The sequence below is a fragment of the Trichechus manatus genome, unplaced genomic scaffold (assembly GCF_000243295.1).
Source record: "Trichechus manatus latirostris isolate Lorelei unplaced genomic scaffold, TriManLat1.0 scaffold00070, whole genome shotgun sequence".
Lineage (NCBI taxonomy): Eukaryota > Metazoa > Chordata > Mammalia > Sirenia > Trichechidae > Trichechus > Trichechus manatus.
The window spans coordinates 9,766,219-9,782,318 of record NW_004444006.1 but is presented as its reverse complement, the minus strand read 5'-3'; the positions used below and the strand labels follow the sequence as shown (position 1 = coordinate 9,782,318).

Here is a 16,100-nt window from a genome sequence, read left to right as displayed (position 1 = left end):
TGCTGTAGCCAAAGGGGAGTTGCAGATTCCTGACATTTGACATTGCCCTGCCCATTAAGCAGGGACCTCACCCGCCCACATCAGGGCCTGAGAGCTGGTAGTATCACCCACTCCATCTAGGCACTCACATCAGGGGTCTAAGAATAAGTGGTGCTTCCTAGTCCCTCCAGCCAACAGTATCGACTGCCCAGAGACCAGCTGCAAAACCCACTACACGACGCACTTTAGGGGACAGGGACAAGCCCTCCAACCAGGCAACTGGGGGCAGCCATCAGCCCCATGCCTTGCTCTGCATATAGCCCCCTACTGCACCCAGATACCTGTGCCTGCTCCGAACACCCCTACACAGCCCTACCCATCTAGGACTGTAGGTGAGAGTGCAGCACATACTGGGTGGCTGATGACCTGGACACCTGTGCCACATCCGCACAAGAAAAGTGAACAGACTCCGGGGCTCACACACCTAGTAGCTGCTCTAACTACCTAGAGACAGGACATGAGAGCTTCAAAGACGCCAATAACCAAAGTAGCTCACATGCCCAGCCTACTTGGGCATATCAAAATAAAACAAAACAAAAAGCTGGGACACAGTAAACAAATATACAATAAATAAATATAATAACTTATTGATGGCTTGGAGACAATAGTCAATATCAGATCACATAAAGAAGCAGGTCAAGATGACTCCAGCAAGCGACCAAAATGAAGAACCAAAAAACCTTCCAGAGGAAGACAAAGTCATGGAATCACTGGAGATAGAATTCAAAAGATTAATATTCAAAGTTCTCCAAGAGATCAGGAATGAAATCATGCAAAACTCAGACGTAGCCAAGGAACATACAAACAAAGCAATAGAGAAATTCAGGAAAACAATACAAGAACACAACAGCAAATTTAACAGGCTGCTGGAAACCATAGAGAGACAGCAACTAGAAATCCAAAAGATTAACAATAACGTCTCCAAATTAGACAACTCACTAGAAGATCATAGGAGCAGAACTGAGGCAATGGAAGTCAGAATTAGTGAGATTGAAGATAAAGCACTTGACACTAATTTATTTGAGGAAAAATGAAAAAAAAAGAATTAAGAAAACATGAAGAAAACCCTAAGAATTATGTGGGACACTATCAAGAGGAAAAACCTACAAGTGATTGGAGTACCAGAACAGGGAGGATAACAGAAAATACAGAAAGAATTGTTGTAGATTCGCTGGCAGAAAACTTCTCTGATACGGTGAAAGATGAGAAGATATCCAAGAAGCTCATCGAACCCCACAAGAGTAGATCAAAATAAAGTCACCAAGCATATTAAAATCAAACTTGCCAAAACCAAAGACGAAGATAGAATCTTGAGAGTGGCTAGGGATAAACAAAAAGTCACCTACGAAGGAGAATCCATATGACTAAGCTCTGACAACTCAGCAGAAACCATGCAGGCAGGAAGGCAATGGGATGACATATATAAAGTCTTGAAGGAAAAAAATTGCCAGCCAGGAATTATATATCCAGCAAAACTGTGTCTCAAATATGATGGTGAAATTAGGGCATTTCCAGATAAACAGAAGTTAAGGTAATTTGTAAAAGCAAAACCAGAATTACAAGAAATATTAAAGGGAGTCCTCCGGTTAGAGAACCAACAGTATCAGAAAAAAACCCAAGACTAGGACATAGGACAGAACAACCGGATATCAACCCAGATAGGGAAGTCACAAAAACAAGACAAAGCTAAAAGACTGAAAATAGGGAAAAAGAGATGTCAGTATGTAAACAATGACAATGTCAAAACAAAAAAGAGGGACTAAATAATGTAGTCATAGAACTCCCATATGTAGAGGAAGTTAAGGCGATATAAAGAAATAAAAGATCGGTTTAAACTTAGAAAAATAAAGGTAAATTTTAAGGTAATCACAAAGGAAGCTAATGTATATACCCATCCAAATAAAAAAGAAGAAAAACATAAAGACTCAGCAAACACAAAATCAACAATAATGAAAAAGATGAAAAGAAAATACATAAAGAAAAACAACTCAGCGTAGAAGGTTAAGTGGAACAAAGAAACTGTGAACAACACACAAAAAAAGACATCAAAATGACAGCACTAAACTCATACCTATCAATAATTACGCTGAATGTAAATGGACTAAATGCACCAATAAAAAGACAGAGAGTGGCAGAATGGATTAAAAAAACACGATTCATCTATATGCTATACTTACAAGAGATACACATTAGATTCAATCACAAACAAACTAAAACTCAAAGGATGGAAAAAAATATATCAAGCAAACAACACCCAAAAAAGAACAGGAGTGGCGAAATAGACTTTAAATCAAAATCCACTGTAAAGGATAAGGAAGGGCACTATGTAATGATTAAAGGGTCAATACACCAGTAGGACATAATCATAATAAATATGAATGCACCCAATGACAGGGCTCCAAAATACATAAACTTTAACAGCATGGAAAAGGGAAATAGACAGCTCCATAATAATAGTAGCAGACTTCAACATACCACTTGTGGTGAAGGGCAGAACATCTAGAAAGAAACTCACTAAAGACACAGAAGATCTAAATGCCACAATCAATCAACTTGACCTCATAGACGTATACAGAACACTCCACCCAACAGCAGCCAAATATACATTCTTTTCCAAAGCACATGGAACATTCTCCAGAATAGACCATATTTTAGGCCACAAAGCAAGCCTTAACAGAATCCAAAACATTGAAATATTGCAGAGCATCTTTTCTGACCATAAAGCCATAAAAGTAGAAATCAATAACAGAAACAGCTAGGAAGAAAAATCAAATACATGGAAACTGAACAATACCTTGCTCAGAAACTACTGGGTTATAGACGAAATCAAGGATGAAATAAAGAAATTCATAGACTCAAATGAGGATGAAAACATACCTTACCAGAAACTTTGGGATACAGCAAAAGCAGTGCTTAGAGGTCAATTTATTGCACTAAGTGCACACATCCAAAAAGAAGAAAGGGCCAAAATCAGAACATTAACCCTACAACTTGAACAAATAGAAAGCAGCAAAAGAAGCCCTTAGGCACCAGAAGAAATGAAATAATAAATATTAGAGCAGAAATAATGAAATAGAGAATAGAAAAACAATTGAAAGAATCAACAAAACCAGAAGTTGGTTATTTGAAAAGATCAACAAAATCGACAAACCATTGGCCAAACTGACAAAAGAAAAAACAGGAGAGGAAGCAAATAACCCGAATAAGAAATGAAATGGGTGATATCACAACAGACCCAACTGAAATAAAAAGGATCGTAACAGAATACTATGAAAAGTTGTACTCCAACAAATTTGAAAACCTAAAGGAAATAGACAAGTTTCTAGAAACACACTACCTACCTAAACTAACCCAAACCAAGGTAGAAAAATTAAATAAACCCATAACAAAAGAAGAGATTGAATTGGTTAAAAAAAAAAAAAAAAAACTCCCAACAACAGCAACAAAAAATCCCTGGCAAGGACAGCTTCACTGGAGAATTCTACCAAACTTTCAGAGAAAAGTTAGCACCATTACTACTAAAGGTATTTCAGAGCATAGAAAAGGAAGAAATACTCCCGAACTCATTCTATGAAGCCAGCATAACCCTGATACCAAAGCCAGGTAGAGACATCCCCAAAAAAGAATATTACAGACCAGTATCCCTCATGAACATAGATGCAAAAATCCTCAAAAAGGTTCTATCCAATAGAATTCAACAGCATATCAAAAAATAATTCATCATGACCAAGTGGAATTCATACCAGGTATGCAGGGATGGTTCAACACTGGAAAATCTGTCTGTCTAAACCATCACATAAATAAAACAAAAGATAAGAACCACATGATTTTATCAATTGATGCAGAAAAGTCATTTGACAAAGTCCAACACCCATTTCTGATAAAAACTCTCAGCCAGAATTGGAATAGAAGGGAAATTCCTCGACATAATAAAGCACATTTATTCAAAGCCAACAGCCAACATCATTGTAAATTGAGAGAGACTGAAAGCATTTCCCTTGAGAACGAGAACCAGACAAGGATGCCATTTATCACCACTCTTATTCAACATTGTACTGGTGGTCCTAACGAGAGCAATAAGGCAAGAAAAGAAAGTGCATCCAAATTGGTAAGGAAAAAGTAAAAGTATCCCTATTCGCAGATGATATGATCTTATACACAGAAAACCCCAAAGAATCCATGAGAAAACTATTGGAACTAATAGATTTCAGCAAAGTATCAGGATACAAGGTAAACATAACAAAAATCAGTTGGATTCCTCTACACCAACAAAGAGAACATCGAAGAGGAAATCACCAAATCAATGCCATTTACAATAGCCCTCAAGAAGATAAAGTACTTTGAGAAATCAATCTAACCAGAGACGTAAAAGACCTATATAAAGAAAACTACAAAACACTTCTGCAAGAAACTAAAAGAGACCTACATAAGTGGAAAAACATACCATGCTCATGGATAGGAAGGCTCAACATTATGAAAATGTCAGTTCTACCCAAAGCAGTCTACAGATGCAGTGCAATCCCAATCCAAATTCCAATGGCAATGGATAATTTTAGTAACTCTCTAGTGAAGAGCCTGTAATTTAGCCTTCATTTGATGTTATGTTACTGAAATAAGTTTCTGCTGCTGGGTGATTTCAGTTTTTTTTTTTTTAAGTATTATTTCTGTATTGGTGGTAAGTTCATACACGTAGATTCTGAAAAGAATGTGTTTCTGATTAATGTATGGCTGTAACAAAGTATGAGGAGCCCTGGTAACACAGTGGTTAGCTCACTCAGCTGCTAACCAAGAAATCCATGGTTTGAACCCACCAGCCACTCCGCGGGAGAAAGACATGGCAGTCTGCTTCCATAAAGATTTGTAGCTTTGGAAACCCTATGGGGAAGTTCTCCTCTGTCCTGTAGGGTCTCTATGAGTCAGAATCGACTCGATGGCAGTGGATGGGTTTGGGTACCAGTGTATATGCTTCTGACCTATTTTCTCTGCTTTCACAGGGTCGTTATGGTTGCTGTCGCTTTCTAAGAGATGGATATAAAACTCCTAAAGAGGTAGGTTTCTTTCCCTCAAAATGAACCTAAGGCAGAATGGTCACTGCTATCTTCATCCTCTTTCAAAGAAAAAACTGACTGATGGTACTTATATAGACCAGTACAGAGGGTAACAGTAACTGATGTTTGCTGCCTTTGTTGGGTTTAGTTGTTAAATTTGCCAGTGTGTGAATCTTTCTGGATGCAATAATAGGTATAGAGGAAGGTACAGTTCCTCGTGGCCCCCTCTTCCACCTCTTGCAGGTAGTTAGTTATAAGCAGTTGTTGATCTTGAAAAGTAAAGTTCTTTTTGTTTATTTGTCAAATTTTCCCCTTTTAAATATCAGTGGGGAAAATTAAGTGTTATTAAAGAGAATCAATGGTCTGTAAGAAGAAACACTTGCAATGGCAATGCAAATATATTTTAAGACTTAGATACGCTGGTCAAGAGCCATTATACTTTTTTTTTTTAATCATGGAGCTCAAACTCTTCTGGAAGATGTTGTCTTCTACCTTGCTTCCACTTCATTCTTTAGCCCTGAATTTGACTTTAGCCCCTACCAATCTGCTAAAATTATGCTCTGAGAGATCATTGTAATCTCCTAAATGACCAATCCAATAGCCTTTTATCAAATCCTTGTTCTCCTTGTCTTCTCTGTAGTATTTCACTATTTTCCCATTTCAATTCCACTACACTACACCATCCTGATTCTTCTCCTCTCCTCTGCCCTTCATTCATGCAACTCTGAGGGTTTACTGACAGTGTGTTCTTGGGCTGTTTATTTTATATTAGTACTCTTTCACAGAGTTCATCTCTAACTTGTGCTTCATGTGTCACCTCTATGAGGATAATTCCCAAACCTTCGCCTCTAGTTGCCCATCTAGATATTTCTATTTGTGTCCTGCCATTACCTCAAACTTAACAAGTGTAAAACCAAACTCAACTTTCTTGCAAACCAATCTCACTTCTTCATATACTCATCTGTGATGCCATTATTATCCCTGTTCCCCTAGTTAGAAGTCACATCATAGAGTCCTTGTTAAAGATAGAGAATGTGTACGTGCTCTTCCTTCCCTGACCACCTTCTCCAAAACAGTCAGTAGTGAACTCCATACTGTAATTCCTCTGACATAAGACAGACTTTGTTTATTGGTTTTTTTTTTTTCCAGGATCCCAATCGTCTGTACTATGAACCAGCTGAGCTAAAGTTATTTGAAAACATTGAGTGTGAATGGCCATTATTCTGGACATACTTTATCCTTGATGGGGTCTTCGGTGGCAATGCAGAACAGGTAATGAGCTGCTGAAAGAGCTTTTCCTAATAGGGAGGAGACAAAGTTGTGTTCTAAGACTAGTAGCTCAGGGCACTAGGTTAAGAATTGGGAGTCCTGGATTTTTCTTTCCTTTCTGTTTCAATTTTTTTTGGAGGGGGCGGTGGTTCACTACTGACCATTGAGTAGCTCACGTGTTGTCATTGACTTCTTCTCTTTCTCTGTTTATAAGATGAGAATATTTTTTTTGTCCTCAGTAAAGATGAAGATACCCCTAAAGTCCTTTGAATGTCACAAAATCTTGTTGTTAGTGCAAGGTACATTCAGTTCTGCTGTAGTGTGGCATATGCATTTCTTAAAAAGCACCATGCTATGATAATCAAGAAATAAAAACTACAGGGCTAATGGAAAGATAGGCTTAGGGACACAACACTTAAAAACTTTGTCAGTAACACATAAAAAATTATAGAAACCTAATAAGAGCTGTATCATAGCTTTATACATGTTAAATGGTTAAGAAATACATAAATACTATGGTATATATGGCACTTTTACCTTGAAAAAGGCCTGAAGTTTTCTCTGTAAATGTGTGCCCATATTTACTCCACCAGCCCACCTGTCTGGCTCCCATGCCTGCCACCCTAAATGTGAAAGGAAGAGAACAAAAGAGTGGGAGAAAAACAGTGAGAGAAAAGAAAGAAAAAAAAAACAGATGGAAAATAAAAAACAGGCTGAGAGGAAAATTAGAAAGGGGAGGGCACGTGGCTATGCAGCCAGGGTGGCCATCGGAAGGGTTGCAGCTTGTGAATTTTTGTGAAGTGGCAGAAGGAGAGTTATCTGAAATCACATGGAAAGTTGTAACAACAGATGCGAATGGATATGGCTCATTTTCCTGGTGAGGTGTGTGCATGTGTGTATTTTTTTGTATCCTTACGCAGCTCAGTTTAGCTGAGTGCGTTCTCAGAGTGAAATTGTGCATGAGCAAGTGTGAAATTCATGTTATGCTCAAATTGTTCTCTAATACATCAAATGCATTGGAACAAAACAAGTGCTATAGCACAACTGTATTTTTTTACTATAAATTACAGAGTTTTTTAATGTATGCTAATCTGGAGCAAATTGTTAAGCAAAGAATATAAGCTTGACTTCAATAAAAACTTAATTTGGTAGGGAAAAATATAGTTTTTAAAAAGCTAATACATCCTAAAGTCAAGAAGCTATTCCTAGGATAGTACATAGTGAATAAAAACAGGCCTTTGGAGGTGGGCTGACCTGCGCTAAAATCTGAACTCAATCACATACTTGCTGTGCGATCTTCCACAAGTTTATAACTCCTTTGAGCCTTAATTTCCCTTTAAAAAAGTGATAATTACGCATACCTGCTAGTATGGTTATTAAAACTAAATGCAGTAAAGTATGCAATAGTATTTCACCTATAGCAAACATTTAGTAAATGCAATTTCCTTTCCTCTCCCTTTCACTAGGTGAAAAAGTTCCTTTGCAATAGGACTTTCTTTGGCCACAACCTTCCCTTAGATCCCCAAGGGAACTCTCTGTATAAGTTTTTTTCTGCCTTTCTTTTATCTGCAGGTTCAAGAGTATAGAGAGGCTCTTGAAGCAGTCCTTATCAAGGGCAAAAATGGAGTCCCACTTCTGCCAGAGCTGTACAGTGTTCCTCCTGACAAGGTGAGTTGGACAGTGCTATCGCATGGAGCTGAGAGGAGTAATACTTTGAAAGGATTACCTCATTTGAGTAAAATAATTTTCAGTTTTTAATAAAGTTTTAAAAGTTTGTCTTTAGTTATAGGACAACAGAAATAGGATTTTATTCGTTTAAAAATAAACTTTTTAACAGTCTCAGTTATGGCACTGTTGCAAAGCTAGATAAGGACAAGACCAGATCTTGAGGTTGTGAATGATATGGGTATCAGTAGGCAGAACTAGAGTGATCTTTTGTCTGAGTTCTCAGGATTTGGGATTCCTGCTTTCAGGTTAGTATCTGGGATTGTTTGAGTAGATAAGGCTTGGAAAACAAAGTATGTACTGTCTTCATTTTCCCAAAATGCCAGTGAGGAGTACCACTGTTCCTCTTAACCATTGGAAAAGAACATTATAGACATTGGAGAAACGCAGTCTTCCATTCTGGTGGAGATGGGTAGAATAAGCTTCTAGCAGCATCAGCAGCATCACCTGAGAGCTTGTTAAAATGCAGATTGCAGGCCCCACCCTAGACTTAGGGAATCAGAATCCACTTTTTAACAAGATCCTCAGGTGATTTGTACGCACATTACAGTTTGAGAAGCCCTGCCCTAGGCTATACCCATTGCCATCAAGTCGATTCCAACTCCTGGCGACCCTATAGGATAGGGTAGAACTGCCCCCTAGGGTTTCCAAGGAGCAGCTGATGGATTTGAACTGCCGACCTTTTGGTTAGCAGCCAAATGCTTAACCACTATGCCACCAGGGCTCCTTGCCCTAGACTATAGCGCTTGACTTTTCATTGCATTGCATATGTGACTGCTTTATAGGATAGAAATCAGAATCCAGACTCAGTCTTTTTATTGTGTAGTGTCTTAAACCTTCCATTATTCTCAGGTGGCCTATTCATCTTTTCTCTTAGGTTGATGAAGAATATCAGAATCCTCACAGCGTGGATCGGGTCCCCATGGGCAAGTTGCCTCACATGTGGGGTCAGTCTCTATACATCTTAGGAAGCTTGATGGCAGAGGTAAGGGGAAACTTAAAGGCTGTCCATTTTTTTTCTGCCTTAGTCACCATAATAATTGGATTAGTGAGTAGCTCATTAAACCTGAAGGATATGTCTTTTGCTTTTGTACTTTGCTGTAATTACAGGTTCTCAGAATGAGGAGTATGGCCAACCCTTAAGAAAAATCTTTCTGCCCTGCAACCATGTCCTTTTTGCTGCCCAGAGCTCCCTATTTTGGTTCTGTACTTGAAACTGCCCAGGGATCCTGGATCTTTCCTTTTCAAAACTTCCCTCAGTGCCTTGCCTGGTGACTGGAGCCTGTTTATTTATGTATTACAACTTGCAGCTGTTTTTTATTTGCGTGGTTGATTGGTTTGTTTTTTTTTTTTTTTTGTTCGTTTTCTGCTGTGGCCATGGCTATTTGATTATCTTTAGTTGAATGTAGCAAAAATAGGCAGATGATTTGTTTAGAATAATCCTTTCCCAGTGACTTTCTCATTCAATTAGAAAAAATTAAATGCAATGAACAAAGGAGAAAATAATGAATGATATTCTTGAGGGAAAAATGAGAGAGTTCATAGTACTTCATAAATAACAAACTCAAGTCAAAAGATTTCTGCTGAGGAGGAAGTATAGCAGGCAGACATATGAATAGATGAGAAAACAGGACTAATGACTTAATTAATAATAAGCATTGTGATCTGATCATCTGAATCATGTATATATCCAGAGAAGTTAGAGCGTATAATCAGAACACTTTTTGTTTATTTATAGTTTATACCCTACCTATTTCCAAAAAAAGAATTTATGGTGGCCACTAGAAATTAACTCCAGATAAGATTAATTTGGATGTGAGTTTGTGCAGCTCAAACATTTTCATACAGTGAAGGTATTTATTTTCTAACCATACCTGTTTCTTGCATATTACACTGCAGGTTTATGGGCCCTGGAATGTGGTTTCCCCTCAAACATTAGCTTTTTTTTTTTTGGATACTTAATAATATGTCTTTTTATGGTTTTTCTTTAGGGATTTTTAGCTCCTGGAGAAATTGATCCCCTGAATCGTAGGTTTTCTACTGTACCAAAGCCAGATGTTGTGGTTCAAGGTATGTATTTTTATTCCCAGCAGCAGAAACTTTATGTTAAATGTCTAGTTAGAGGAAGACTTCTTTCGGTCAGTAAATCATGACTTTATTCTTTATCTTGAATTTTGTTAGGCTTCAAAAAGTATATCATGAGCTTGGTTTGGTTTAATTTCAAAATTGCTATTAATTGGTAGACACATGAGATTAAGTATTTGTCAAAACCCATAGGACTGTACAACACAAAGAGTGAACTCTAATGTAAATCATGGATTTAGTTAATAATGTGTCAATACTGGTTCATCAGTTGTAACAACTATACCACAGGAATGCAAGATGTTAATAGGAGAAATAACTTGCAGTGGAGAGGGAATAAATGGTAACTCTGTGGACTTTTTCCACAATTTTTCTGTAAACCTAAAACTGCTCTAAAAAAATCAAGTCTTAAAAAATACATACGTACATATATATACATTGAAAAAATTGCTATTAATCTTAATCATGAACAAATGATGTGTTAGGATATCAGAGGATTCCAAAATATTAACCACTCCTTGCTTCTTGAAACTCTTTTCTTTTAATTGTCATGGCATTGTAGCCTCCCACTTATGTCTGATTTCTCTCTGACCATTTCTTCTCTACTTTTTCTGCTTGTACTCCTTTATTCTCATATCCTTACAATTATTCTGTACTTGGTATTTTAGTCTTGGGTTTTCTTTTTTTGTATTTTACTCCCTCAGAATAAATTTCCTTCAATGACTTCAATTATTACTTTTTCGGAGAGTGCTCCAAACCTTTATTTTTCTTCCTGACAGTCAACTTAATTTCGGGGCATCTACTGTTTGCAAGACACTGGACTGAGAGCTCTGCAAACATTTCTAGTCCCAATATCTATAAAACATCTTTACCACTGATATTTAAAAACTGACCTCTTTTGTCTCCATCCTGTCCTTTTACCTCTCCCAAAAAATGCGGATCTTCTTTCCATCTTCCTTACCTCTCTCAGTGATACTGCCATTCTCCTAGGGTAGAAAGCTTAAGGTGATTTTTTGCTTTCTAAAACCAATATCCAGTTTCTTACTAAGTTCTGCTGTGAAACTCCCTGGAAATGTCTTCAGTCACTTGACTTTGGAGTTGGTTCTATTTGGAAAATAATCCTATGGGTTCTCTAAACCTTTTTATACTTGGTATCATATATGGTCATAAAGGTGCTCTTTGCATATTAATACATATAACAAACATTATATAAAATCCCATTACACTTCCCGTTTCCTGAAAAAACTTGTTCTCCTTTGAGGTTTATGCCATCTGGCTATACTGATCTCCTGGTTGCTCTACTTTATTCATTGAAGACTTTGAGACTTGACATCCAGCCTTTCTCTTCCTCCCCAACTCCTGCCATAGTTATAGGAGATTTCAGAATCTATAGAGTCGCCATCTAGCATCCATAACTCTAGTGACATTTCCCTCTACTTCTTCTTTAGCCACTCACTCCTAGAACCAAACAGAACTATTGCACCTCAGATACCTCAGATTTCAAAAAATTCCAATATCTCCTCTCTGATCATAGCCAAACATTTCAGCTCTCTTTTTTCCTCTCATATTTGTCTCTATATTCTCCTAGTCTGCCCTTCCCTACCTCATGGTTGATTATCTCAATATCTCAATCACCAGTGCACCATACTTCTGCTACACCCAGCAGGAAAAAACACAGCCACAGATCAGTTTTACAGTCTTCATTTTCTGATCCTGTACCTGTACTTCTAAAAGCTACTAGAGAAAATTCACACAAATAGGAAGAGTGATTGTTATTGTTGTTAGGTGTTGTAGAGTCAGTTCCAACTCATAGGAACCCTGTGTACAACAGAGTGAAACATGCCTGGTCATGCACCATCCTCACACTCTTTGTTATGCTTGAGCCCACTGTTGCAGCCACTATGTCAGTCCGTCTCTTTGAGGGTCTTCCTCTTTTTCGCCGACCCTCTACTGTACCAAGCGTGATGCCCTTCTCTAGGGGCCGGTCCCTCCTGATAACATATCCAAAGCGCGTGAGACGAAGTCTCGCCATCTTTACTTCTAAGGAACATTCTGGCTGTACTTCTTCCAAGACAGATTTGTTTGTTCTTCTGACAGTCCATGGTATATTAAATATTTATCGCCAACACCATGATTCAAACACATCGATTCTTTTTTGGTCTTCCTTATTCATTGTCCAGCTTTCTCATGCATATGAGGCAACTGAAAATATCATGGTTTGGGTCAGGCGCACCTTAGTCCTCAAAGTGACATCTTCACTTTTCAACACTTTAAAGAGGTCTTTTGCAGCAGATTTGCCCAATGCAGCGTGTCATTTGATTTCTTGACTGCTGTTTCCATGTGATTGTGGATTCAAGTAAAATGAAATCCTCGACAACTTTAGTCTTTTCTCCGTTTTTCATGATGTTGCTTATTGGTCCAGTTGTGAGGATTTTTGTTTTCTTTATGTTGAGGTGTAATCCATACTGAAGGCTGTGGTCTTTGATCTTCATCAGTAAATGCTTCAAGTCCTCTTCACTTTCATAAGCAAGGTTGTGTCATCTGCATAATGCAGGTTGTTAATGAGTCTTCCTCCAATCCTGATGCCCTGTTCTTCTTAATATAGTCCAACTTCTTGGATTATTTGCTCAGCATACAGATTGAATAGGTATGGTGAAAGGATACAGCCCTGACGCACACTTTTCCTGACCTTAAACCATGAATTATCCCCTTATTCTGTCCGAACAACTGCCTCGTGATCTATGTGCAGGTCCCTCATGAGCACAATTGAGTGTTCTGGAATTCCCATTCTTCACAAAGTTATCCATAATTTGTTATGATCCACACAGTCAAATGCCTTTGCATAGTGAATAAAACACAGGTAAACATCTTTCTGGTATTCTCTGCTTTCAGCCAAGATCCATCTGACATCAGCAATAATATCCCTGTTTCCACTTAAACTCTTCTGAATCCAGCTTGAATTTCTGGCAGTTCCCTGTCAAAGTACTCCTGCAACCATTTTTGAATGATCTTCAGCAAAATTTTACTTGCGTGTGATATTAATGATATTGTTTGATAATTTCCACATTCTATTGGATTGCCTTTCTTTGGAATGGTCTCAAATATGGATCTCTTCCCGTCAATTGGCCAGGTAACTGTCTTCCAAATTTCTTGGCTGCGTCCGTTTGTTGAAACATCTCAATCGGTATTCTGTCAATTCCTGGAAACTTGCTTTTTGCGAATGCATTCAGTGCAGCTTGGACTTCCTCCTTCAGTACCGTCGGTTCTTGATCATATGTTACCTCCTGAAATGGTTGAACACCAACCAATTCTTTTTAAAACAGTGACTCTGTCCATTCCTTCCATCTTCTTCTGATGCTTCCTGCATTGTTCAATGTTTTGCCAGTAGAATCCTTCAGAATTGCAACTTGAGGCTTGAATTTTTTCTTCTTCAGTTCTTTCAGCTTGAGAAATGCCAAGCATGTTCTTCCCTTTTGGTTTTCTAACTCCAGGTCTTTGCGCATTTCTTTATAATACTTTACTTTGTCTTCTGGAGCTGCCCTTTGAAATCTTCTGTTCAGCTCTTTTACTTCATCATTTCCATTTTGGTCTTGTCTTTCTTTCCTGTCTTTTTAGTGACCTTTTGCTTTCTTCATGTATGATGTTCTTGATGTCATTCCACAACTTCTTTGGTTTCTGGTCTTGAGTGTTTAATGCATCAAATCTATTCTTGAAATGGTCTCCAAATTCAGGTGGGATATACTCAAGGTTGTATTTTGGTTCTGTGGCCTTGTTTCAATTTTCTTCAGCTTCAACTTAAACTTGCAGATGAGGAGTTGATGATCTGTTCTGCAGTCGGCCCCTGGCCTTGTTCTGACTGATGGTATTGAGCTTCTCCATCACGTCTTTCCACAAATGTAGTTGATTTGATTCCTGTGTTTTCCATGCAGTGAGATCCACGTGTATAGTCGCCCTTTATGTTGTTGAAAAAAAGGTACCTGCAGTGAAGGAGTCGTTGGCAAAATTCTATCATGTGATCTCCGGTGTTGTTTCTATCACCAAGGCCATATTTTCCAACTACTGATCCTTCTTCACTGTTTCCAAGTTTCACATTCCAATCACCGGTAATTATCAATGCAACTTGATTGCGTGTTTGATCAATTTCAAACTGCAGAAGTTGGTAAAAATCTTCAGTTTCCTCATCTTTGGCATTAGTGGTTGGTACATAAATTTGAACAATAGTCATATTAACTGGTCTTCTTTGTAGGTGTATATATATTATCCTATCACTGACAGCATTATCCTTCAGGATAGATCTTGAAATGTTCTTTTTGACGATGAATGCAACGTCATTCCTCTTCAATTCGTCATTCCCGGCATAGTAGACCATATGATTGTCTGATTTAAAATGGCAAGTATCAGTCCATTTCAGCTCACTAATGCCTAGGATATTGATCTTTATGCTTTGCGTTTCATTTCTCATGACTTCCAGTTTTCCTGGATTCATACTTCATACATTCCATGTTCTGCAAATGGATGTTTGCAGTTGTTTCTTCTCATTTTCAGTCATGCCACCTCAGCAAATGAAGGTTCCAAAAGCTTGACTCCATCCATGTCATTAAGGTTGACTCGGCTCTTACCCAGTCGTATTTTGAGTGCCTTCCAACCTGAGGGTCTCATTTTCCAGCACTATATCAGACAGTGTTCTGCTGCTATTTATAAGTTTTTCACTGGCCAATTTTTTCAGAAGTAGACTGCCAGGTCCTTCTTCCTAGTCTGTCTTAGTCTGGAAGCTCTGCTGAAACTTGTCTACCATGAGTAACCCTGCTGGTATTTGGAATACTGGTGGCATATCTTCCAGAATCACAGCAACACACAAGCTACCACAGTATGAGAAACTGACAGATGTGTGGTGGGAACTGTCCTATAGGGTTTCCAAGGCTCTAATCTTTAGGAAAGCTGACTGCCAAATCTTTGTCCCACAGAGTGGCTGGTGGGTTCAAACCGCTGGCCTTCTGGTTAGCAGCTGAGTGCTTAACCACTGTGCCACCAGGGTTCCTTGAGCAGTGTGATACCAACTGTAAATCCACAATATTCCATTCAGCTATGTCCACAGTGCCCCTTGTCCGTCCGTCCTTCTTGTCATTAGTCAGTGTTTTCATTCTTCTCAACCACTATTCCAAGTCTTCTCTTTTCAACCCTACCTCTTGTTCTCAGCCTCATTCATGGCCAGCTGCATCATACCTGGTGATCTTAATGTTCAGATTTTTGTTGGTTTCTCAACCCTCCTTCCCTATGTATTCACCCATCCTGCCTCCTTTTCTTCATTCTCAGAAAATGAGGTATTTCTCCTTCTATTCAGTGCCATCTCCTCCTTCTGATGCTTGAGCCTATCCTCTTCCCCAGCATTCTTGAGAAATTTACTCTTTCCTGTAATTTTCAAAATCTTCCTCTCTTGAACCTCTAAGAGGAAATCACCAAATCAATACCATTTACAATAGCCCCCCAAAAGATAAAATATTTAGGAATAAATCTAACCAGAGACGTAAAAGACCTGTACAATGAAAACTGCAAGACACTACTGCAAGAAACCAAAAGAGACCTGCGTAAGTGGAAAAACATACCTTGCTCATGGATGGGAAGACTCAACATTGTGAAAATGTCAGTTCTACCCAAAGCGATCTACAGGTACAATGCAATCTCGATACAAATTCCAACGACATTTTTTAATGAGATGGAGAATCAAATCACCAACTTCATATGGAACGGGAAGAGGCCCTGGATAAGTAAAGCATTACTGAAGAAGAAGAACAAAGTGGGGGACCTCACACTACCTGATTTTAGAACCTGTTATACCGCCACAGTAGTCAGAACAGCCTGGTACTGGTACAACAACAGATACATAGACCAATGGAACAGAATTGAGAATCCAGACATAAATTCATCCACCTATGAGCA

At 38.4% G+C, this 16,100-nt stretch overlaps 1 protein-coding gene across 2 annotated transcripts in view; it reads left to right on the top strand.

Moving 5' to 3' along the window:
- Positions 1-16,100, top strand: part of PHKA1 (phosphorylase kinase regulatory subunit alpha 1) — a 167,753-nt gene that overhangs the window by 60,903 nt on the left and 90,750 nt on the right. For both annotated transcript variants that reach the window (XM_004380152.2, XM_004380153.1), the window contains exons 9-13: positions 5,034-5,087; positions 6,237-6,359; positions 7,929-8,024; positions 8,959-9,066; positions 10,073-10,151. In XM_004380152.2, coding sequence (XP_004380209.1) covers positions 5,034-5,087; positions 6,237-6,359; positions 7,929-8,024; positions 8,959-9,066; positions 10,073-10,151 — 460 coding nt within the window. The remainder of the gene's footprint in view (positions 1-5,033; positions 5,088-6,236; positions 6,360-7,928; positions 8,025-8,958; positions 9,067-10,072; positions 10,152-16,100) is intronic.